We start from the raw sequence: 20,562 nt of genomic DNA, 5'->3' as shown, positions 1-20,562 counted from the left end.
TAGACGCAGTATTTTTTAACTGCATAATGGAAAAGTATAGCTTTCTTAAGTTATAATGGTATTGGAAATGTTCCAAATTATTAAAATGACACTAGTACTCACTATAAAATTTAAATCGGCTTCATAAACTATGCATGGATTAAGAAATTGATTGTATTTTGGGATTAGCAGAAAAGTAATTGTTTTATTCTAAAATGCAGAACCTCAAAAGAGACATGAACATATTAGCCTAAGGAATAAAATGGGTCTTCAAAGACTAATTCATTTAAAGTGAAACTACACAAAAAGTAATTTTAAATTTTGTAAGACATGAAAAAATAGTATTAGTGTTACAGTGTACCCCCTAAAGTACCAATTGTTTATTTACTTATTTTACACATTGTAATACTGCTCAAAAGATTAGTGGTAGTCATAGAAAAAGTCTAAAATCTCTGGTGTGTACAGATATTCCTGACCAACAAACTGCACAGAGAACTACAAGTACAAATTCTGAGGAACTAACTCTCTATTTCTTGACTCTGCTTCCATTTTTCCAGGAAGAGTTACCAGTGGGTAGAACTTTACAAATATGATTGGATACTTAGATGATTAACATAGAAGTTATGAATTTGGTCAGATACATAACGAAGTTAGAAATCATTTTTTGTGCAAAATTATCAAAGAAATTTATCTGTAATCTTGAAATCTGGCCCTAGTTGTGGAATAGATGCAGGTATTAGAATCTAATAGGAGTAAAACTAATCTGATCTGTGTAGCAAATATATTGCACATTATATTATTTTTTCCACAATTTGTGGATAAGAGTTAACTGTTTTTTCTTTAAAATATCACATTAGCAAGACTTGCATGAGATTATATTTTGGCTATTAAATACAAAATAAGCATATATTAGTGCATATAAAATATTTTTGTATATAAAATAATTTTGCCACAGTGTAATGCATCTTTTCAGGACTGACCAACTTTGCAGATAATTTACCTGACCTTATTAGCAGAATGTCTAACAATAAATCTTTTATCTTCCCTAATGAAAGTATATGGTGGAGTAATATGAAGGTGGTTATTCAACTGAACTGAAAGACCAAGATGAAAAATAAATTTTGCTGTAGCTTGACTAAGTGGTAGACTGTTATTTTTCAGAAAATACCAAATGTATGAGACTTAATCATGTGCCACCTGCTAGTGTTTCTAGGCACATGTTTGGCTAACCTGTCAGCTTTGGCAAACCTGTCAGCCTTCATATCACTCTCTTCTCCACTGTTCACGAATATCTTTTGTTCCTATCTTCCAGTATTAGCCAAGATTTTTTAAAAAATTTCAGTAAAGAATGTGATTACTGAAAAAAAATGGAATAAAAATATGGTAAAACTGCATTTTATAGTTAAGATATGTATTTTTTAACAACCTAGCCAGTGCTGATCATGAAAAAGAAATCTTTTTATGATAAATTTACTGGGTAGGAAATATTGGCAAATGGTGAACTCTCAAATTATTATTATAATTGGCAACTCTGAAGCACTTGCATAGCTCTCTCCTCGAAATACTGTACAAACAATCATTCCTCATCACAAGAGACATATAAAATTCGTAACAGCCAGTTGATTTTTGACCATTAACACCAACTCTGATGAATTTCTGTGTAGTGGAAGTTTAATTAACGTTCTGAGGGTCACCTGTTTCTAAGAGTTTCATACCTGATGATAAAAGACAAGATAGAACTAAAGAGAAAAAAAGCAAAAGAAGTAGAATTCAACAAAAAATGAGAAAGAAGAGATGGTATGTCAAAAATTAAGGGCTGAGGAAAAGAATGTAATATAACTGAAGTTTGATTCTCCTCTTTCTGCAGGATTGTATTCTATTGAAAAGCAGGTAATTAAACTAATGAGCTACTGTTTTGACACCATAACTACTGTACCTCTAAAATAATTATAAATTGCCACAGCTGTCTCAGTCTGACTTAAGCCTTTATAATCATGAAGTAGATAATAAAATTGTTGGCTTTCCTAAAGGATTAGAACATGATTGTGTCTGAAAGCTACCAAGAGTTTTAAGAAGTGAGAACAGTGTTCTTCATTGGTTTTAAGTGTTCCACATTGGATCTAGGCTCAATTTAATCACAGCTTACTATACGCACAGTTATTTCAGAAGCATGCCTGTGCTTCAGCCATGTCTTAATCTATAATTGTTTTTCCTATGATCTCACTAAGTTCAGTTTTTAAGTTTGCTTATTTCTCCAGAGAATGTTTGTCCTTAGTTTTTCATAAACTACTGGTATCATTTTGTTTTTCTTGCAAAATCTTATTTGGCTGGTTTCAAATGACACTGTCTTTTCTGTCTGCTCAGTGCTTATGAAGCTTCAACAGTGTGTCAGCTCTCCAGTAGCCTGTTACAGGCACAGGTCCTTCCTAGTTCAACCTCATTAAATTTTCTCCACAGATTCACTTCCACTGGTTTCCCAAATGAGTTGGATCCATAAAAATAAAATAGCTGTAATAACATTAAGGCTTTTATTCTCTTTGTGAGCCAAGTGCTAGGAAAATCAAAATTGCTTAGGCAGGTCTGACACTGTCACACAAGGTCAGTAGTACATCTGTATTATGGGCAGCCTATGTCACACCTCCAAGTCTGTAGTCAGGATTTACAAGTATCAGTGTTAAATTAAAAAACAGTAGTGCTGTTTGTTTAGGGTTGGGTTTTTTTTTTATTTAATCCTAGAACCTTTTATCTTTCTCATTCAATCCTCATTTCCTGCTGATTTCGGCATGTTCTTTTTAAGAATGTATATGCTTTATTTTCTTCAGATGAAGTGGCCAAAGGCAGGGAGGGGGCTGTATCCTTGTTCTAGCACCAAGACATAAAAGTCAAGACCTAGATTGGGATTCTTCTCACTCAGCTCTAAATGTAAACAGAGTAGGTGTTTGTAGCTGACCTGGGCATTCAAGGCTACCTTTATGATCAGTGGAAAAAATATGCACTTTAAGGATATGATTCATCTGATATTTTAAGTATCTAATGCAGAGTGAGATGGATCATGTTTTCAACTTCACTGTTGACTTGCTCTCAATTAACAGCAATGTAGGATGGCTATAGATGACTCGATCTTAATTATCAGTAATGTAGGATGGCTGTAGATGAGTGAATTTAGACAGATGACTCCCATCCCCACAGTCTTGCGCATTTGAAATTGTCAGTGAGTGTAATGTGAAGTAGTCTTTTGAAGGCCTACTCTTATTCCAGATTCTTTATGTATTTGGAAATAGGGGTTTGCATACTTTCTGGCCGTTTTTCCTTAGAGTACTTAGTAAGGATCAGCCTTTTTGGTAACAGCCTTAGAAACTAATTGTCAGTCCTCAGTTAATGGGAGAATTAATTGATGGGCATCTGCTAGATACCTGTGCTCTAACTTTGGCCTAGCCAGCTTGGTGACTGTGCTTGAGCTTTGTTTACATAGACAATATGCATGTGATCAGGATCCTACAGGTTTATTTTGCCTCTAGTTCTTCAGAAGGGTTTCGGTAGACCAGACCTACTGGCTTTGCACAGCTTTTTACTTTCTTATCACCATATGCTGCACTGTCTTTGGAGCTCTTCAGGGAGTGGGCTGCAAAGTATCCTCACATTTTTATGATGGTTCTTCTGACACTGAGTTGGTGAACAAAGAGAGAGGCTGTCTGGATTCTGGAGAAAAGCAGGAGTAAATAAACATCTGGAAGGAATTTGCAAGAATTAGCTGACCAAGAAACCAGCAACATCCAATTTTGTGACATCTGACTGAGACTGATGTTGTCTGAGCAATCAGAAAAGCAAAGGAAAAAAATCCAGTAATTTCTACACAGATGCAAAGGACCTTATCTGCCTTCTGGTCACTAAAACATATATATTTCTTTGAGGAATCATATGAATCTAAGTTACTCACTGTTCTGAGAAACAGCATTTTTGTTGTCTTTAGCCAAGAATCACTTTTAAGTTTATATCTTGGCCTTATGAGTTACTTTGGTCTATATTAGCCCAACTAGCTGTTCTCACCTATCTGTATTGGCACATAATGCATCTGAGAGCTTGTTTGTTTGTTCTTCTTGCAAAACAAATTTAGCCATATGTAGCAGTTTTCCTGAAAGAACATTTTCTGTTCAGTTGGTACCTTTTAGCTAGTTGGTATCTTTTAGGAGGGTATCTTTATGGGATGGGAGGGAATTGGGAGGGAATCATAGAATCATAGAATCATTTCGGTTGGAAAAGACCTTCAAGATCATCGAGTCCAACCATTAACCATGCCCCCTAAACCATGCCCTGGAGTACCCTGTCCACTCGCTTTTTGAAAACCTCCAGGGATGGTGACTCAACCACTTCCCTGGGCAGCCCATTCCAATGTTTGACAACCCTCTCAGTAAAAAAATTTTTCCTAATATCTAACCTAAATCTCCCTTGCCTCAACTTGAGGCCATTTCCTCTTGTCCTATCTCCAGCCATCTGACAGAAGAGACCGACACCCACCTCACTACAACCCCCTTTCAGGTAGTTGTAGAGAGCGATAAGGTCTCCCCTCAGCCTCCTCTTTTCTAGACTGAACAACCCCAGATCCTTCAGCCGCTCCTCATAAGACTTGTGCTCAAGGCCCCTCACCAACTTGGTTGCCCTTCTCTGGACACGCTCAAGCAGCTCAACAACTTTCCTGTAGTGAGGGGCCCAAAACTGAACACAGTACTCGAGGTGCGGCCTCACCAGTGCCGAGTACAGGGGAACAACCACCTCCCTGCTCCTGCTGGCCACACTGTTCCTGATACAGGCTAGGATGCGATTGGCCTTCTTGGCCACCTGGGCACACTGCTGGCTCATATTCAGCTGGCTGTCAACCAGCACGCCCAGGTCTTTCTCTGCCGGGCAGCTTTCCAGCCACTCTTCCCCAAGCCTGTAGCGCTGCATGGGGTTGCCGTGACCGAAGTGCAGGACCCGGCACTTGGCCGTGTTAAACTTCATACAATTGGCCTCAGCCCATCGATCCAGCCTGTCCAGATCTCTTTATAGAGCCTCCCTACCCTCAAGCAGATCGACCCCGCCTCCCAACTTGGTGTTGTCTGCAAACTTGCTGAGGGTGCACTCGATCCCCTCATCCAAATCATCAATAAAGATATTAAACAGAACAGGGCCCAACACCGAGCCCTGGGGAACACCACTCGTGACCCGCCGCCAACTGGATTTCACCCCATTCACCACGACCCTCTGGGCTCGGCCATCCAGCCAGTTTTTCACCCAGTGAATAGTGCACTTATCCAGGCCACAAGACGCCAGCTTCTCAAGGAGTATGCCATGAGAGACAGTGTCAAAGGCCTTGCTGAAGTCTAGGAAAATAACATTGACAGCCTTTCCCTCATCCACTAGGCGGGTCACCTGGTCATAGAAGGAGATCAGGTTGGTCAAGCAGGACCTGCCTTTTGTAAACCCATGCTGACTGGGCCTGATCCCCCTCTTATCCTGGACTTGCCATGTGAGTGCTTTCAAAACAAACCGTTCCATAATCTTTCCCGGTACCAAGGTCAGGCTGACAGGCCTGTAGTTCCCCGGATCCTCCCTCCGACCCTTCTTATAAATGGGAGTCACATTGGCAAGCCTCCAGTCCTCTGGGACCTCCCCTGTTGACCGGGAACGCTGATAGATGATAGAGAGTGGCTTGGCAAGGACCTCAGCCAGTTCCCTCAGTACTCTTGGATGGATCCCATCAGGTCCCATAGATTTGTGAGTGTCCAGGTGGCGTAGCAGGTCCCTAACTAATTCCTCCTGGATTAAGGGGGGTATGTTATGCTCTCCATCCTTACCTTCCAGCTCATGAGGTGGAGTACCCTGAGGATGACTGGACTCACTATTAAAGACTGAGGCAAAGAAGGCATTAAGTACCTCGGCCTTTTCCTCATCACTGGTTGCTACGTTCCCTTCTGTATCCATTAAAGGATAGATATTCTCCTTGGGATTCTTTTTACTGTTAACATATTTGTAAAAACATTTTTTGTTGTCCCTTATGATAGTGGCCAGATTTAGTTCTAGCTGAGCTTTCGCCTTTCTAATTTTCTCTCTGTATGATCTAACAAGATCCCTGTACTCCTCCCAAGTTGCCTGCCCTTTCCTCCAGAGATGATAAACTCTCCTTTTTTTCTTAAGTCCTAGCAAAAGCTCCCCATTCAGCCAGGCCAGTCGTTTTCCTCGGCGGTTTGACTTGCGGCACATGGGAATAGCCTGGTCCTGAGCCATTAAGATTTCCTTTTTAAAGAATGTCCATCCCTCCTGGACCCCTTTGCCCTTCAGGACCATCTCCCAAGGGACTCTCTCAACCAGTGCCTTGAAGAGGCCAAAGTTAGCCCTCCGGAAGTCCATAGTGGTGGTTTTGCTGACCACCTTCTTTGCCTCACCAAGAATTGAAAATTCTACCATTTCATGGTCACTAAGCCCAAGACGGCCTCCAACCATCACACCTCCCACCAATCCTTCCCTGTTTGTAAACAACAGGTCTAGCAAGGCTCCTCCCCTGATTGGCTCACCCACCAGCTGTGTCAAGAAGTTATCTTCCACACACTCCAGGAACCTCCTAGATTGTTTACTCACTGCTGTGTTGTATTTCCAGCAGATGTCTGGAAAGTTAAAGTCCCCCACAAGGACAAGGGCACACGATTCTGAGACTACTGCCAGCCGCTTGTAGAACAAAGCGGGAAGCATAGCTCAAGGACACCATGAGCCCTCAACGTTCACTGCTCATGTCAAAGAGACACTTTGAAGGCTGTTGAAGGATGACTGTAGGGTAAGTTTGTCTCAAGAGCTTGTGATTCATGTAGCATCACATATGACTTCAGCCAGAGACTGAAGGCAGAAAGGGAGGAAAGAAGGCAGATAAAGGCTGACATCAGGTAGAAGCCTATATAAAAAAAATGTTTGCAGGTAACTGGGCTCAAATATTTAAATTTAAGGAGATAGCCCACTTGCAACACGACAATATAGGACTGCAGCAGTTTTAGACTGAATAAAGTTAGTCCTGAATGCCAAGGCCTGATTCTGTTAAACTTGATAAAAGTGCTCTTTGCTGGCCTTGCAGAGGTTTTCAAGTCTGCAGCCAGCTTTGTTCAGGACACAGAGTATGCAGATACTTGTATAAAATCAGTCATCTCATGATGAAATGTCTGAATATAACTCTCTGGTCAGCCTGCGAGAGCTGAAGGCATTGTATTGTTTGTATAGGCACTACGGTCTCATGACAGTATAGGGTATTCAAGCTTACCAACAATACAGGTATCCTACCAGCACTGATGACCTCTATGCTTGAAGAAGACACAAATGCCGAAGACTTGGGTGCGATGCACACACTTGCTGTATCCTATCTTAGCGTCCATGATGATCCTCCAGGCTCTGAGTTACTACAGAGAGGCTAGTCTTTTTATATACATAGTTACTAACCCTTTAGAGCAGGCAGCAAGATGGAATACAAATATCTTCTTTAACCTCACAATATGAGGAGCGGCTGAGGGATCTGGGGCTGTTCAGTCTAGAAAAGAAGAGGCTGAGGGGAGATCTTATCGCTCTCTGCAACTACCTGAAAGGGGGTTGTAGTGAGGTGGGTGTCGGTCTCTTCTGTCAGATGGCTGGAGATAGGACAAGAGGAAATGGCCTCAAGTTGAGGCAAGGGAGATTTAGGTTAGATATTAGGAAAAATTTTTTTACTGAGAGGGTTGTCAAACATTGGAATGGGCTGCCCAGGGAAGTGGTTGAGTCACCATCCCTGGAGGTTTTCAAAAAGCGAGTGGACAGGGTACTCCAGGGCATGGTTTAGGGGGCATGGTTAATGGTTGGACTCGATGATCTTGAAGGTCTTTTCCAACCGAAATGATTCTATGATTCTATGTTTTGTCAAGCTGTGAGTGGTATTGGCCATGTTTCTGATGCTCATCAGGCAGGCTGAGTATATGTATGATGACATTGCACACTGCTATTACAGTTACTATGGCAATGGAATCCCAGAATGATTCGTTACTTGCTGGTAGACATTAGCATGACCATTTCTAGAGGGAGTTGTCTGACCTTTTGGCCACAGATGGAGGCATGCAGAAAGCTTTGCATTTCAATACCAGAAAGCATTGAATGGAACAACTCTCCCATTGTGTGTGACTTACCAAGTGTGTAAGTCTCTGTTTTCCAGAGCAACCTCTTCTGAAAGCGAGGAGAGGACAGGACAGTGACCGAGATTCAGTATGTCATGATCCAAACAAACGAGTGAACAATCTTCCTTCAGTTAGGGCTGAAGAAATGTGTGGCCTGTCACTTTCAAAAACATGACCCTATCATCAAGGATGCTGAGGTAAATCACCTGTTCAGGGACTCCATCTGTGTTAGTGATAGTGGCAGCTGAAGGCAGTGTACTGCTGAAGAGATAAGAGGGTACCAAGGAGGGTGGCTTCTCTTACAAAGAATGGTGAAAGATCATGGTTTGTGCGTTAAGTACAACAATTTTCATATGCTAAAAGGGCCTGTCATGGTGGGCAGAGGAAGTCTAGGATCGTTGCTGAAGCTGAGTTCATTCATGCTGGAGTGTCATTGGGAGACTGTGGTGTGAGTTGGAGACAGTCTAAGACTTACTCTGTGAATACAGTTACCTCAAGACACTTTACCAGATGAGCTGAGGTCTGAACTCCGGTACAGTTATCAAAGGTACTACAGGTGGCCTGTGGTAACTAAAACCTAAGCCAGAGCTAAAACTCATTCTTGAATGGTGAAATTTTGCAGTAACAGTAGTTTCTGATGGATCAATTAGATTAAATCCCAAATTAACATCTGTTGCAGCGATCTGATCTAGAAAGCACGGTGGGATTGTGGGTTTGTTGTGCACATTACAATCTTTATTTTTCTCTCCAAATTTGTCTAGCATTGAAAAGTGCGGTCCATTGTCTTCACAAAATTCTCCAGATGCAACTGGGGAACAAATACACTCCTAAACTGAAAATTTCACAAATGAGAGGAAGATAAACTTGCACTGTTAAGATATTATGTATTACCTTGGCCAGGTTTTCTGTGTTTTTTGGGTCAGCATTTCACTTCTCTCCAAGTTTGAGGTTTGAGAAGTTACTGGGAAAATCATTCCACTATTCCTAGTCCAATGAAGTAAAAGTTCATGTGTTTGCACAAGGACTCCATTGAGTCTTACCTCCTCTACAGTAGAATCCAATTACTATGAATCAGAAAAGGAGAGCTAACAGAATGGATACATGTCTTGGGAGAGTTTTCAAGAGGGAATGAACAGGTGCCTAACAAAACCTTCTGGTTCACTCAGAAAATAATAGACTTACTCTCTTGTTTGGAAACTAATTTCTTTTCAGTTTCATAAAATATGGTGACAATTTAAACTCACTGTGTCTGGGTCATAACATATATGTCACTTCTGCCACTGTCAAGGGTCAGGGTCAAGGTATTAATGTGAACAGTTTGGATTTTGTGATTTTGTGATGCCTGTGATTTTCCACTGGCTTTACTTATATTAATCTGTATGGTTTACATACTGCCAGGCTGTAGCCAAAGAATGCCAGAAGATTCAGGAAGTGGGGCAGGGAATTATTCCATAACTCAGTTATACTTGTCCATAACTCATCTCTTAACAAGTTGCAGCTTGTATGTTTTATAAACTAAAATGAAAAATTGGAACTAGTATTTAAACTAAAACAAAACTCAGAGTGTTTAGAGGTTCACTAGCATAGGAAAATTGCCTTGCTGAAGTATATTATACATATTATACTGCAATACTCAGTCTTTCATTAAGCTTTATCAAATTTTATTTAAATTTTGAAGTATTTTCCAGCAGAAAATTACAAAATGGTCTGTGATTTGAGAGAGTCAAGTTCAACAGAAAATCAAAAAGTCACAAAGGTATAAATGAAGAATTCTGTTTCATGCTTTACTGCTTTTTTGGCTTTCTTGTTTTATAAAAATGGCAATATTTTAATAATATTTTTGGCTGGGATTCCACTTAAACAATGTTTTTGTTCTAGGAGTTTTTTCATTCCATTAATGAATTTTAATTAAATAATTTCTGGTATAAGAGTAAAGGTTTCTATAATTTGACCTACTTTCTTTTGGATATCACATAAAGCTATTTGTTCGTTCAGTATTTTCTAAAAATATATTGACTTGGTAGGTTCAGTCTGAATTTTGTCAAGTATATTGCAATTGCCATTCAGATTGTATATACTCATAATCAAAAGTAGGGTATTATTATACATAAGAATGACAAAACTGCCCACAAACAGCAATTTTCTTTCCTGTTATTCAGTCACAGGCTTACTATCACAGACATGCACATTAAGGTATCTATGCAGGACTTACTTAATACAGTAAATAAAATGAACTTTTACTATGGCAAAATAAATTTCGGCCATAGGTCTAAACAGGAAAAAAAAAATCCTTGACATTGCCATGAAAAGTAAAACAATATTTCATTTTCTGGTTGCATTCAGTCATATTCACTCTAAATCCAAATCGAAATTAAATAAATTAATAAAACCCCCTCCAAATAGGTACCATATTTATAGAGAAGTTTGTGAGCCAAAAGCTGTATAATTTGCATTTTATTTCTTCTTGCTTTCTCTCAGGAAACTGAGTTGCACTATAAATTGATTGTAATGTTTATATTTTTCCATGCATGTATGTGCATTTTACTACAAATCGGGCAACACATTTGGAATCATCTTCTTTATAGCCTTGTTAGTACTTTTATTATTTGTACTCCAATAATGCCTTTAGGTTTCAGTTGAAAGTGGGGAACAAAGATACTGGGAAAAGGCATCTGGCCAGTAGCAGGCAGGAATTTTGTCGAAGGACTCAAAGACCACTGGTATCCTGAGTCCAGGTATGGTGCCTTTCTCATAAAACTGTCCTTTCTCTAGTGTCAGTTGTGACAATTCTAAACTTTGATACAGGTCTTTGCTGTAGGAAGACCAAAGTGGCATAATAATGCCAAATACTATGTCAGAGGGTTCAAGCAAAAGGAATGGGGTAATTCATGCCATAAAGTGGACTGTACCAGGTTAGATACTCCATGGGTCACCTGTACAGCTCCTGTACAATCATCTCAGCTATCTGAAAAGCTAATGTTTCTGCCTGCTGGCGGATCATCTGCAAAAACTTTAATGGTGTTTACCCTTTCCAGAGATGACTCTAGAGGAAATTTTATATCTTTCTTTCCTAGCCTACTGAACTGAGATCATAGTTTCAAAATTTAAAGCTTTGTATTGACTAGGAAGGGTTTTAATTAGGATGGAACAGGTGATATTGAAATCTTAAGCCTGTATATTTTATTATCTATTGTATGTATCTATGATCTTATTATCTATTATGGATCAATCCTCCTTTTTTAGTGAAGAGAAGGGTAATGCATGATAAGGGTAATCTAATAAAAAACATCTAATATTTACAAAATTTCACTAAAAATAAGTAATAGAAAATAGGGCTAGAGCAGAATGCAGGAGGTCATTTACTCCATCTGCTTGTCTCCAAAACAACATCAATTCTTTCTGTGTCTTCTGGACAAATATTTCTGTAACTTTTCTTTCCTGTGATGGAGATTTCATAACTGCTGTAAGCAACTTATTCCAAAATTCAAATATTCTTACCGTTAAAGTTTTTCTAATACCTAGCATAAATCAGCCCTGATGCCATTTAACCCCGTTATTTCTTGTCTTACGCACAATGGACCTGGAGAACTGATGACTGTCTTTGTAGCTGTTCTTTAAACCACTTTCTTATTCTCTTCATCTCTAGAGTAAACAACTCCAGTTCCTTCTGTTTTTCTGTGTAGATCATACTTTTGAGATATTTTGCTTCCTCTGCTGGTCTTCATCAAGTTGGTCAGGATCTTTTTTGAAGTATGATACCTAGAGTGAACGTAGTAATTAAACTGTGGTTTTATCAGTGCCAGACTGAAGAAGGATGATTTCTTGTATCTTACAGGTTACAATTCTGTTTATAAGTCTCTCTGTAAAGTCTGCTTTTTTGTCTGACAACACTGTGATATTGACAGGTAATATTGACGTTGTTTTCCATTGGTAACACCAGCTTTTTTTCTGCAGTTCTGCAAACTAATCATGGTCTTTGCTATCAGCCAATTCTCTCAGTACCATAGAGTGGATTCCATTAAGATCAGCTAGTATGAAAACATCTAAGTTCTCTAAGTACTTACTGACTAGTTATGTCCTTAGCATAAGCAGAGTGTTTACTGCATCATCATTGGCATTAAGTACATATTACTAGAACATAGTAAAGACTAATGCATAAAAAAGACCCATTTATGCTTTTAGCTTTCTTGGTTTAATTTGTTGAAAGCTTGCTGTCGACTAACAGGTTTTTTTCCTCTTGATTATTACGGAAGTATCAAACAAAATGATGGTTTCAACTTGTGTGTCCCTTGGTAGTTGTATTTTGGTTTGTGGCCTTATATGCTTGTGTTATTCTTTTATTTTCACTCTTAGTTATTTGATCTTGTCCTCATTCTCTATCCTTCCTGAGCTTCAGCCAACTGAAAAGCTCATGATTTTGCCTGATTAATCTCTCTCTACACTTCCCGTTCTTCATCCTCAATGAGATTTTTGCTTTTGTACTCATTATGTAATTTTTTTAAAGGCACTGATGACTCTTCTGAGCTTCCTCTTTCCTTCTTTCCCATTACATCATGCCTTCTGGTTTCCTGAATTTACAAAACAACAATGGATTAATTTCTGGCCTCCTGTGAGCTTTTATTTAATTGCTATTTGATACACTGCCATTTAAAAACATTGTTGTACCTGTGCAATATCCTGGGCAACGAGCCTTTGTACAGCCCTGACTTATATTGGGAATCAAGATGATTTCAGCTGCTTAAGGAGGTAATGGCTGCAAAATAAGCACAAAGCCATCTTTCACAGTTCTTTTCACTGTAAAATTAATTTAACAAACTTACAGAGAAAAAAGTGAAATGCTAAGAATATTATAATATGTCCCTATAGCTAATTTTGGTTTTTTCCTCCTACTGGAACTCTCTTGTGGCTTAAGAAACCCTAGGATGGCCTTAAATACTAATTTTACCAAATACTAGCACCAGTAACTAAGTGGGTAGCTACTTTCTACCACTGCTGTTGTTGAGGAGCCACCATAACCTGAAATTATGGAATCATAGAATGGTTTGGGTTGGAGGGGACCTTTAAAGATCATCTAGTTCAACTGCCCTGTCATGGGCCGGGACATCTTTCACTAGATCTTTGAGCAGTGTGTGTTGGGCATGCTGTATTTGAATGTGTTTCTGCCAGAAGGTGTCAGAAGGTACTTGAATACTTCAGAAGCAGTATCCAGCATTCCCTGAGATCATAAGGAAGAATTGCTGAAGGCCCAAGGATTTTTAAATGGAGAAAGATAGGACGCTAAGGAAGCCAGTGAAAAGGGGGCCTGGATGCAGCCAAAAGTTTATGCATCTTCCATCTTTCTGTGCATTCAGAATGAACTAACTGATGCATGGAGTCATATTTGGAGAAACATTGCCAAATAAGGATGTTTCTAGTATAGTGGTGACTAAACCTGTGAGATTGGACTCACAGATACCAAATTTATATACAATCTTATCATCATCTAAAACAGCTGCCTTTGTATACATACCATACATTAAAAGTTTTAACTAGATTAATCTGTGCATTATTGTATTATAAAGGTGGCCTGTTAAACACCTCAAAAATAAAAGCAAAAGAAAGAGAGGCTTTGCTGCACATTATAGTTCTGTAATTCTCAGTTGTGAGCTCAGAGTATCATAATAGAGACATTACACATACATTGCACAGAAGATGTTTTACTGATAGTGTAGCAGTGATAGTGTTTTATTTTCATTTAATTTGTGGATATATGTGTTATACCACTATATAGGAAGAGAGGCACATTTTAAACTAAATCTGTGTTTAATTTCAAGCCTTAAAATTGATTGTTGATCTGCCAGTAGAGTTTATTTTGCATCCAACATATCAGATGTCCAATGGTATAACAACATGATGCAGATTTTATGTCAACTTAATGAAGAGGTAACTATTGCCATGCATGTTAAAATCTATGCTATAAGTACTGCAAGACTTACTGTAATGATAACTTCAAGAAACAAAAAATAATTGTTGAAACCATGAGTAATATTTCTTATTTTGTAGAACTGATGCTTCAGCACATATGAAAAATATTTTATTGTGGTTTTACTTTAAAAACACTTAAAGTGGTGCATTTTTGAAACTGAAAAAATAAAATGCATATATATATTTTATATACAGTTCTATTTTTTATTTAATGTAAGAGAATTAAAAGTTGTTTATTTTTTAAAAACCTGGTCCATACTAGATGTCATGTGCCAACCATTATACATGTAAGGTAAGTGAATTATGAATGACTATGTTATGTATAAATGTAGTTTCACTGTAGGAGAAGCACTCCTCAAAAGAAGTGACATCGCTTGTCAGGTTAGTGATATACTTCTTATATGTAAAATAATAAAAAGAAAGTTTTCTCTTTAAACACCTGTTGCAAAATTTTTATAATACAAAGCAAAGTAAATCTCAAAGTCTAAGCTATATGAAAAGACCACAAACTTCATAAAAAGACAGCTGTTAGTCCTTTTGAGCTACAGAATATTCTGTATAGTTTTGTAGTCATATCTTACTTTTTAAAAAAAAAATCATTTAGAGTTTGATATGTGTAGATAAACTGATTTCTCTAGGAAAACATTTGAGAAATTGTTACAGTATATTATTCCCTAGGACGTATTTTCAAAATAGATCAAAACATGTTCTTAAAGCAAGACGTTTCATTTTCTTCTGAAGTCAAGATGATAACGAAGATTAAAGAAAGATAACATAAAAAAAATTGTAGGAATCTTCCTTTAGGACACTATATGTTACAGATGTTAAAAAATTACCTTTATATTTAAGCAGTTTTCTGCAGGGAAATTCTATGGATATCTATTGTTACAAGAAATTTAAGTAAAAGTTATCTATGAAGTACCATCGACATACATACCCTTTATTGATTAGCAGAAGTCTTTATTGATTAGCAGAAGTCTTTTGTCTGATGTAAGTTACTGATCTGAAACTTTATGAAGTATTTTTCTCACATTCCTTTTGGATGTATTTTCTGACTTGCAATTCTCTACTACATTTATGGTATCTGTTGAAGAGCATGTTAAATTTAAAGACTTTTTTACTGTATTTGTCTTACTGTTTCTGTTTACATTTAAGAACTATGCTGCAGAAGTTCTGCTTTTGTTAGACCTACTTGTTTCATATTAGCAAACATTACTTAGTTTTTCAATATTCTGTATTTCAGTATGATGTGCACAATTTAGCAAAATATCTTCCTCTGGAAAGGGTTGGTTCAAAGTCCTTTACAGTTTCAAAACTGTCATTTGAAAGAGATGGGCTTGGGTGGCACAGTTCAGATCTGGATGGGAGCCAAAGCTTCCCGGGAATTGAGAGGCATGTGGGAGGTGGATACTGTATTTTGATTTACTAGGTGCTCTAAGTTGTAACTTCCATGTTAGCACCAGTTGGCACTGCTCATGCACTCCAGCTTCTGTTGCAGCTACATGGTAGCTCAACCCTCCTAATTTCTGTGCAGCTGGGTTCATCCCTGATTTGATTAATAGTAAATCTATATTCACTGGTTCAAAAGAATCCATTGTTATCATATGATTTAACTTCCTGCATACCATAGGGTGTATTCTTTGATCTTTTTCTTGCTTTTAGTCTAGCAGCTGTGACTGAAATAGAGCTTATCTTTTAGAAAAACATCCAGTCTTGACTGAAAAATTTCCACTGCTGGAAAACTTTTATCATCACTCTTAAGTAATTTCTTCCAAAGGATAATTAACCAGACAATGGAAAACTTGCACTTTACTCCTCATCTAAATTTTAGTACATTAACTTCAAATCATTAAATCTCTGTGCTAGACTGTAGAGTTCTCTGTGATCACGTTCCTATTCCTCACAGATTTATTTATTCAGTATGAATAAATCATACCTTAATTTACTTTTTAATAAACTAAATAGTGCTTCCCGTGTCTATCTTAATGCAACCACTTTCCAGGCTTACAATCATTTTTATTTCTCTTCTCTGAATCATCTCCATATTTTCACTTTCCTTCTAGAACTGTAAAAAAGAAAATTAGACACCGAATTTCAGTAGTAGTTGCATGCGTGCCTAAAAAGAGATAATACCTATGTTCCTATCCAGTACTTTTAATTATACATCCCCAAATTCATCCTTTTAATCAAATGTTACAGTGTAATCTCAAATTCATATTCAACATCTCAAGTCTTTTTATACGCTCTGGTTTCCAGGATAGAACTCCTATATTAAACTATGTCCTGTTTTCATTATTTGTAAGTGTATGACCTTAAATTTAGACATAAAAGAAACTGTATTGGGTAGATCAAAAGACAATGTATCCCAATAATCTGACTGCAACAGGAGGGGAGACATGATCAGGATGGAAGTTTTCTGTGGTTAAAGTTCATCTTTTGCACTCCAGATGTCCTGACCTCTGATTTCCACAAATGTGGGAAACTTGACTACATAACTTATAGCAGTGTGAAACTCTCTTCCTGTTCTACCAAGCAGAAGAAACCCAGGACCGTGAGTGAATGCCAGGACTAAGTAAGAGCAGGGCAAACACACAGCTTTCTAATACTCTCCAAGCCACCACTTGTTTTTAGCTCAGGGAGTTGAAAAGTGAATGAGATTTTTATGGTTTTACTGACCTTCAGTGAAAACGTCTAACTTTCACAGAATCCTTTCACAGCTAGTTCCACTAGTCTGTTACCTTATTTGAAGAACGAACTCCCTTTATTTATTTTTAACCTGAATCCTATTATATCTCATTATTAAAAGAGATTATATCTGTATTAAAAGAGACATTGGACAGTCAATCCCTATCTATTGTGCTCAGTGCCATCCCTAACATTGTAGATGTCTATCATATCCCTTCAGGCATCCCTCTTCTAGACTGAAAAAACCTTGGATTATCTTTGCTCCTCTTCTCTGAAAGCTTTCCAGTGCTATAGTAACCTTCCTGAAACAGAGGCTGCAGATCTGCATGAAGTTTTTAAGGTGTATGTGAATCATGGATTTATACTGCGGTATAGTGACATTCTCTGTTCACTATTTTTTCCAAATAAGTCCCAATATTCCATTTGTTTTTTGATTGCCATCTACCCTAACCTCAAGATATAATTTCTAATTTTTAATGGTCAGCTGAAAAACTATCATTTCACCTATGGAGTTAGGATTGTTTTCTCTGATGTGCATCACTTCTCATTTTCTCATTTGCTGTTTTATTGCCCTCTTAGTCTTAGTAAGTTCTTAGCAGTTTGTCACAACTGGCCCTCAATCATAATATCATCAACAAACTTTGTCACATAACTACTCCTTCCATTTTTCAGGGTGTTTACGAGTATGTTGAATTGCATCATTTCAACACAGATCCGTGGAACTCCACTAAATCACATCCCTTTATTGAACTATTTGCTCCTACCCTCAGTTTCCTATCCTTTAGTCATTCTTTTCAATCCATGCAATGACTTTCCTCTCATAATATAGTGGCTTAGTTTCTTTAAAAGCAATCAGGGAGGGACTTTGTCAAAATCCTTATTGAGTACAGTTAGACATATCAACTAGATCACCATTGCTGCAAGCTTGGTAAATTTTGTAAGGTAGGACTTCTCTTAACAAATCCATGGTGACTCTAAGTATATGATATTGGTGCAAGAATATCATATTTAGACAGATGCCTGCTAATTCTGTTCCTTATTACGGTCTACCAATTTGTCCAGCACAGATATTTGGCTAAAAGGCCTTGGATAACCCTTGAACTCTTCTCAAGTTGATATCACATTTGTTGTTTCCCAGGACATTGGTAACAGGGCAGTTTAAAGCAAGAGGATACATGCCACTTCTTCTGAATCAACTATTTTACCCTGTTTCCTTTATAACTCAGTTGAATACTATCTAATAATGGCAATTTGTTATTGTTCACCATGTGAGGGGTTTTTTTATAAAAACTTTCTACAGTGGCTTCAGTTTCAGAAAAATCCTCTGAAATGTCCACAATGGAAGATTCCCATTGGAATCTCATAGGTTTCTTCCAGAGTGAATACCAATGCAAAGAATGCAGATAGCTTCTCTGAAATGTCTGTATCTTAACTGTATGTTCTTTTGCTATCTGCAAACACTCATACAAAACTCACAATACTTGACTGCCTAATTTACTAGTCCATTCACATCAAGCCATATTAGTCATTTGTCACCTGTGCTGTTCACTCTCACTTCAATCTTTATGCCATTTGCAGACTTTATCAATAATTCAATTTCTTACTATGTCTGTGTTATTTAACACCATAACATCAAAATAATCTAACATGTTTTTTCTTTAGTAGTAGTTTTACTAGTACTAGTAGAAGAGATTAAGTTTTATATTAAATGCACTTTACACATTTGTTAATTATTTGCTTTATTTTAGGGGGGTAATCCAACAGCTACTGTAATCGCATTGTGTTCAATGAGAGATTTCAATCTGGCTCAAGAAACTTGTCAGCTGGCCATCAGAGACATTGGATGTCTTGAAGTGTTAATTAATTTACTTGATACAGAAGAAATTAAATGTCAAGTAAGTAGCTTTGTTGAATAGAGCAATGAATACACCTTTTCTATTAGATTTTTTTTTTCAATTTGCAAAGTTATATAGTATAAAGAAAATTTGATTTCTTTCTTTTCTCATTTCTGTATTTTCACAATTTCAAGTTTTTTTTAGAAAATCAATTTCTTTGACTTTCAGTTTCCTTCTTTTCTTCTGATTCAATATAAAAGATAAAATGCTTTAGGTAACCCAGCATTTTAAATAATTTGTCTGTTTATGTATACTTAAATAATGTTTAACTTATGTTATCTTCCATTATTTAGATTGGTTCATTAAAAATCTTGAAGGAAATTAGTCAAAATACACTGATCAGACATGCAATTGCAGATCTTGGGGGCTTACAGATCATGGTGAAAATACTGGACTCTCCAGATAAAGATCTAAAATGTTTGGCAGCTGAAACAATTGCTAATGTTGCTAGATTTAAACAAGCACGAAGGACAGTAAGGCAGCATGGAGGTATCAAGAGATTGGTAAGCAGACATTAAAACTTGTACCCTTGTTATATGCATATTTTTGTACAAAAAATACATTATGTGTTGTATACATGATTCTTGTAGAGATTACCATCATTAAAAAGCAGTATAATATCAAACTTCCCTATAGATAATTGAAAAAATCGGTCTTTTAGGTGGGGCTGTTGGAATGTATTTCAGTGGGATCAACCAGTCTAACACCGTACCAATCAAAAGATACTGAAATAGCACGCTGTGGGGCTTTGGCACTCTGGAGCTGCAGCAAAAGCACCAAAAATAAAGAAGCAATCCGTAAAGCTGGTGGCATTCCATTATTAGCTAGATGGCTCAATTCTTCACATGCAAACATCTTAACCCCAGTAGTGGGGACACTACAAGAATGTGCCTCAGAGGTAAGTAAACACATACAGCTAAGTTATTTCTAATCATTAAAACAATTTGCTGCTAAAAGGAAGCATTACGTTTGACTGTCACTTAAACCAATGCAGTTACCCCATCAGGAAGTAGATGCTTTGTGTGGTCAAAGTGTTTTTGAGAAGGTCACAGCTTGTAATGAAGTAAACACCACATATTTTTTATTTAAAATGCTGGGAGTAGTCTTTGAAAGAAGATATATAGAAATGAAATCCTTAACCAGTTTCAAATTTTTCTAATTTTCTTCATCCTGCTTGACAAATTTGGCAACTTAAGATGCTATATTCTGGTTAATCAGGACATTTAAATTCTACAAGGCTAACCTGCAGGTGTGGCCAAGAAGATCCAATGCAGTGCTGGGCAGTGTGGTTTACAATGTCCTTGTGAATTGGGTAAGACGGTGTCTGATTGATTGCAAACAGAAGAAAGGAATATATGTGATTTTTCTACAGATTTCTTTGGCAGGTTTCACAACTTTGAGTGTATTTACTCAATTTTGAGTATATTTACTTGTTTACAGTTTTTAAATTTGAATACAAGTATTTTTTACCATTGCCATATAAGATGAGTGGTTATTTCTCCATTTGTGGAATCATATTTGAAATTAAGGTGCATTGCACTTAAGGTCAAAAATATACATAAGTTCTCTTGCTTGGTGAATTTGAGACATGGAAGACATGATTTTTCAAAAGATTTTACATTATAAGACACTTTGTATTTTCAAAATTAGCTTCTTGAACTACACAAGTTTATGCATGCTCTACGAGACAGCAACCTGGCAGATTTTAGCTTCAGCAAGTCTATATTGAGAAGGTGAAGTTTTTGAGGGTTTCTTATCTGGCCAAATTTGGAAATAACACTAAATGCATCTCTTACACAGATGTTTCCCCTCTCTTAAATAATGGTCCCCTGTTACAATGCCTGTGGGTTAAAATTTGGAAGAAAAGGTCACTAAAAAAT

The 20,562-nt window shown here is 37.3% G+C and overlaps 1 protein-coding gene across 1 annotated transcript in view; it reads left to right on the top strand.

Moving 5' to 3' along the window:
- Nucleotides 1-20,562, top strand: part of ODAD2 (outer dynein arm docking complex subunit 2) — a 91,930-nt gene that overhangs the window by 15,645 nt on the left and 55,723 nt on the right. Inside the window, exons 10-12 of the mRNA XM_052804928.1 lie at nt 18,536-18,682; nt 18,976-19,185; nt 19,344-19,580. Coding sequence (XP_052660888.1) covers nt 18,536-18,682; nt 18,976-19,185; nt 19,344-19,580 — 594 coding nt within the window. The remainder of the gene's footprint in view (nt 1-18,535; nt 18,683-18,975; nt 19,186-19,343; nt 19,581-20,562) is intronic.

Source organism: Harpia harpyja, chromosome 1 (genome assembly GCF_026419915.1).
Source record: "Harpia harpyja isolate bHarHar1 chromosome 1, bHarHar1 primary haplotype, whole genome shotgun sequence".
Classification (NCBI taxonomy): domain Eukaryota; kingdom Metazoa; phylum Chordata; class Aves; order Accipitriformes; family Accipitridae; genus Harpia; species Harpia harpyja.
The sequence above is the reverse complement of the archived record's forward strand: the minus strand, read 5'-3'. Positions and strand labels throughout refer to the sequence as shown.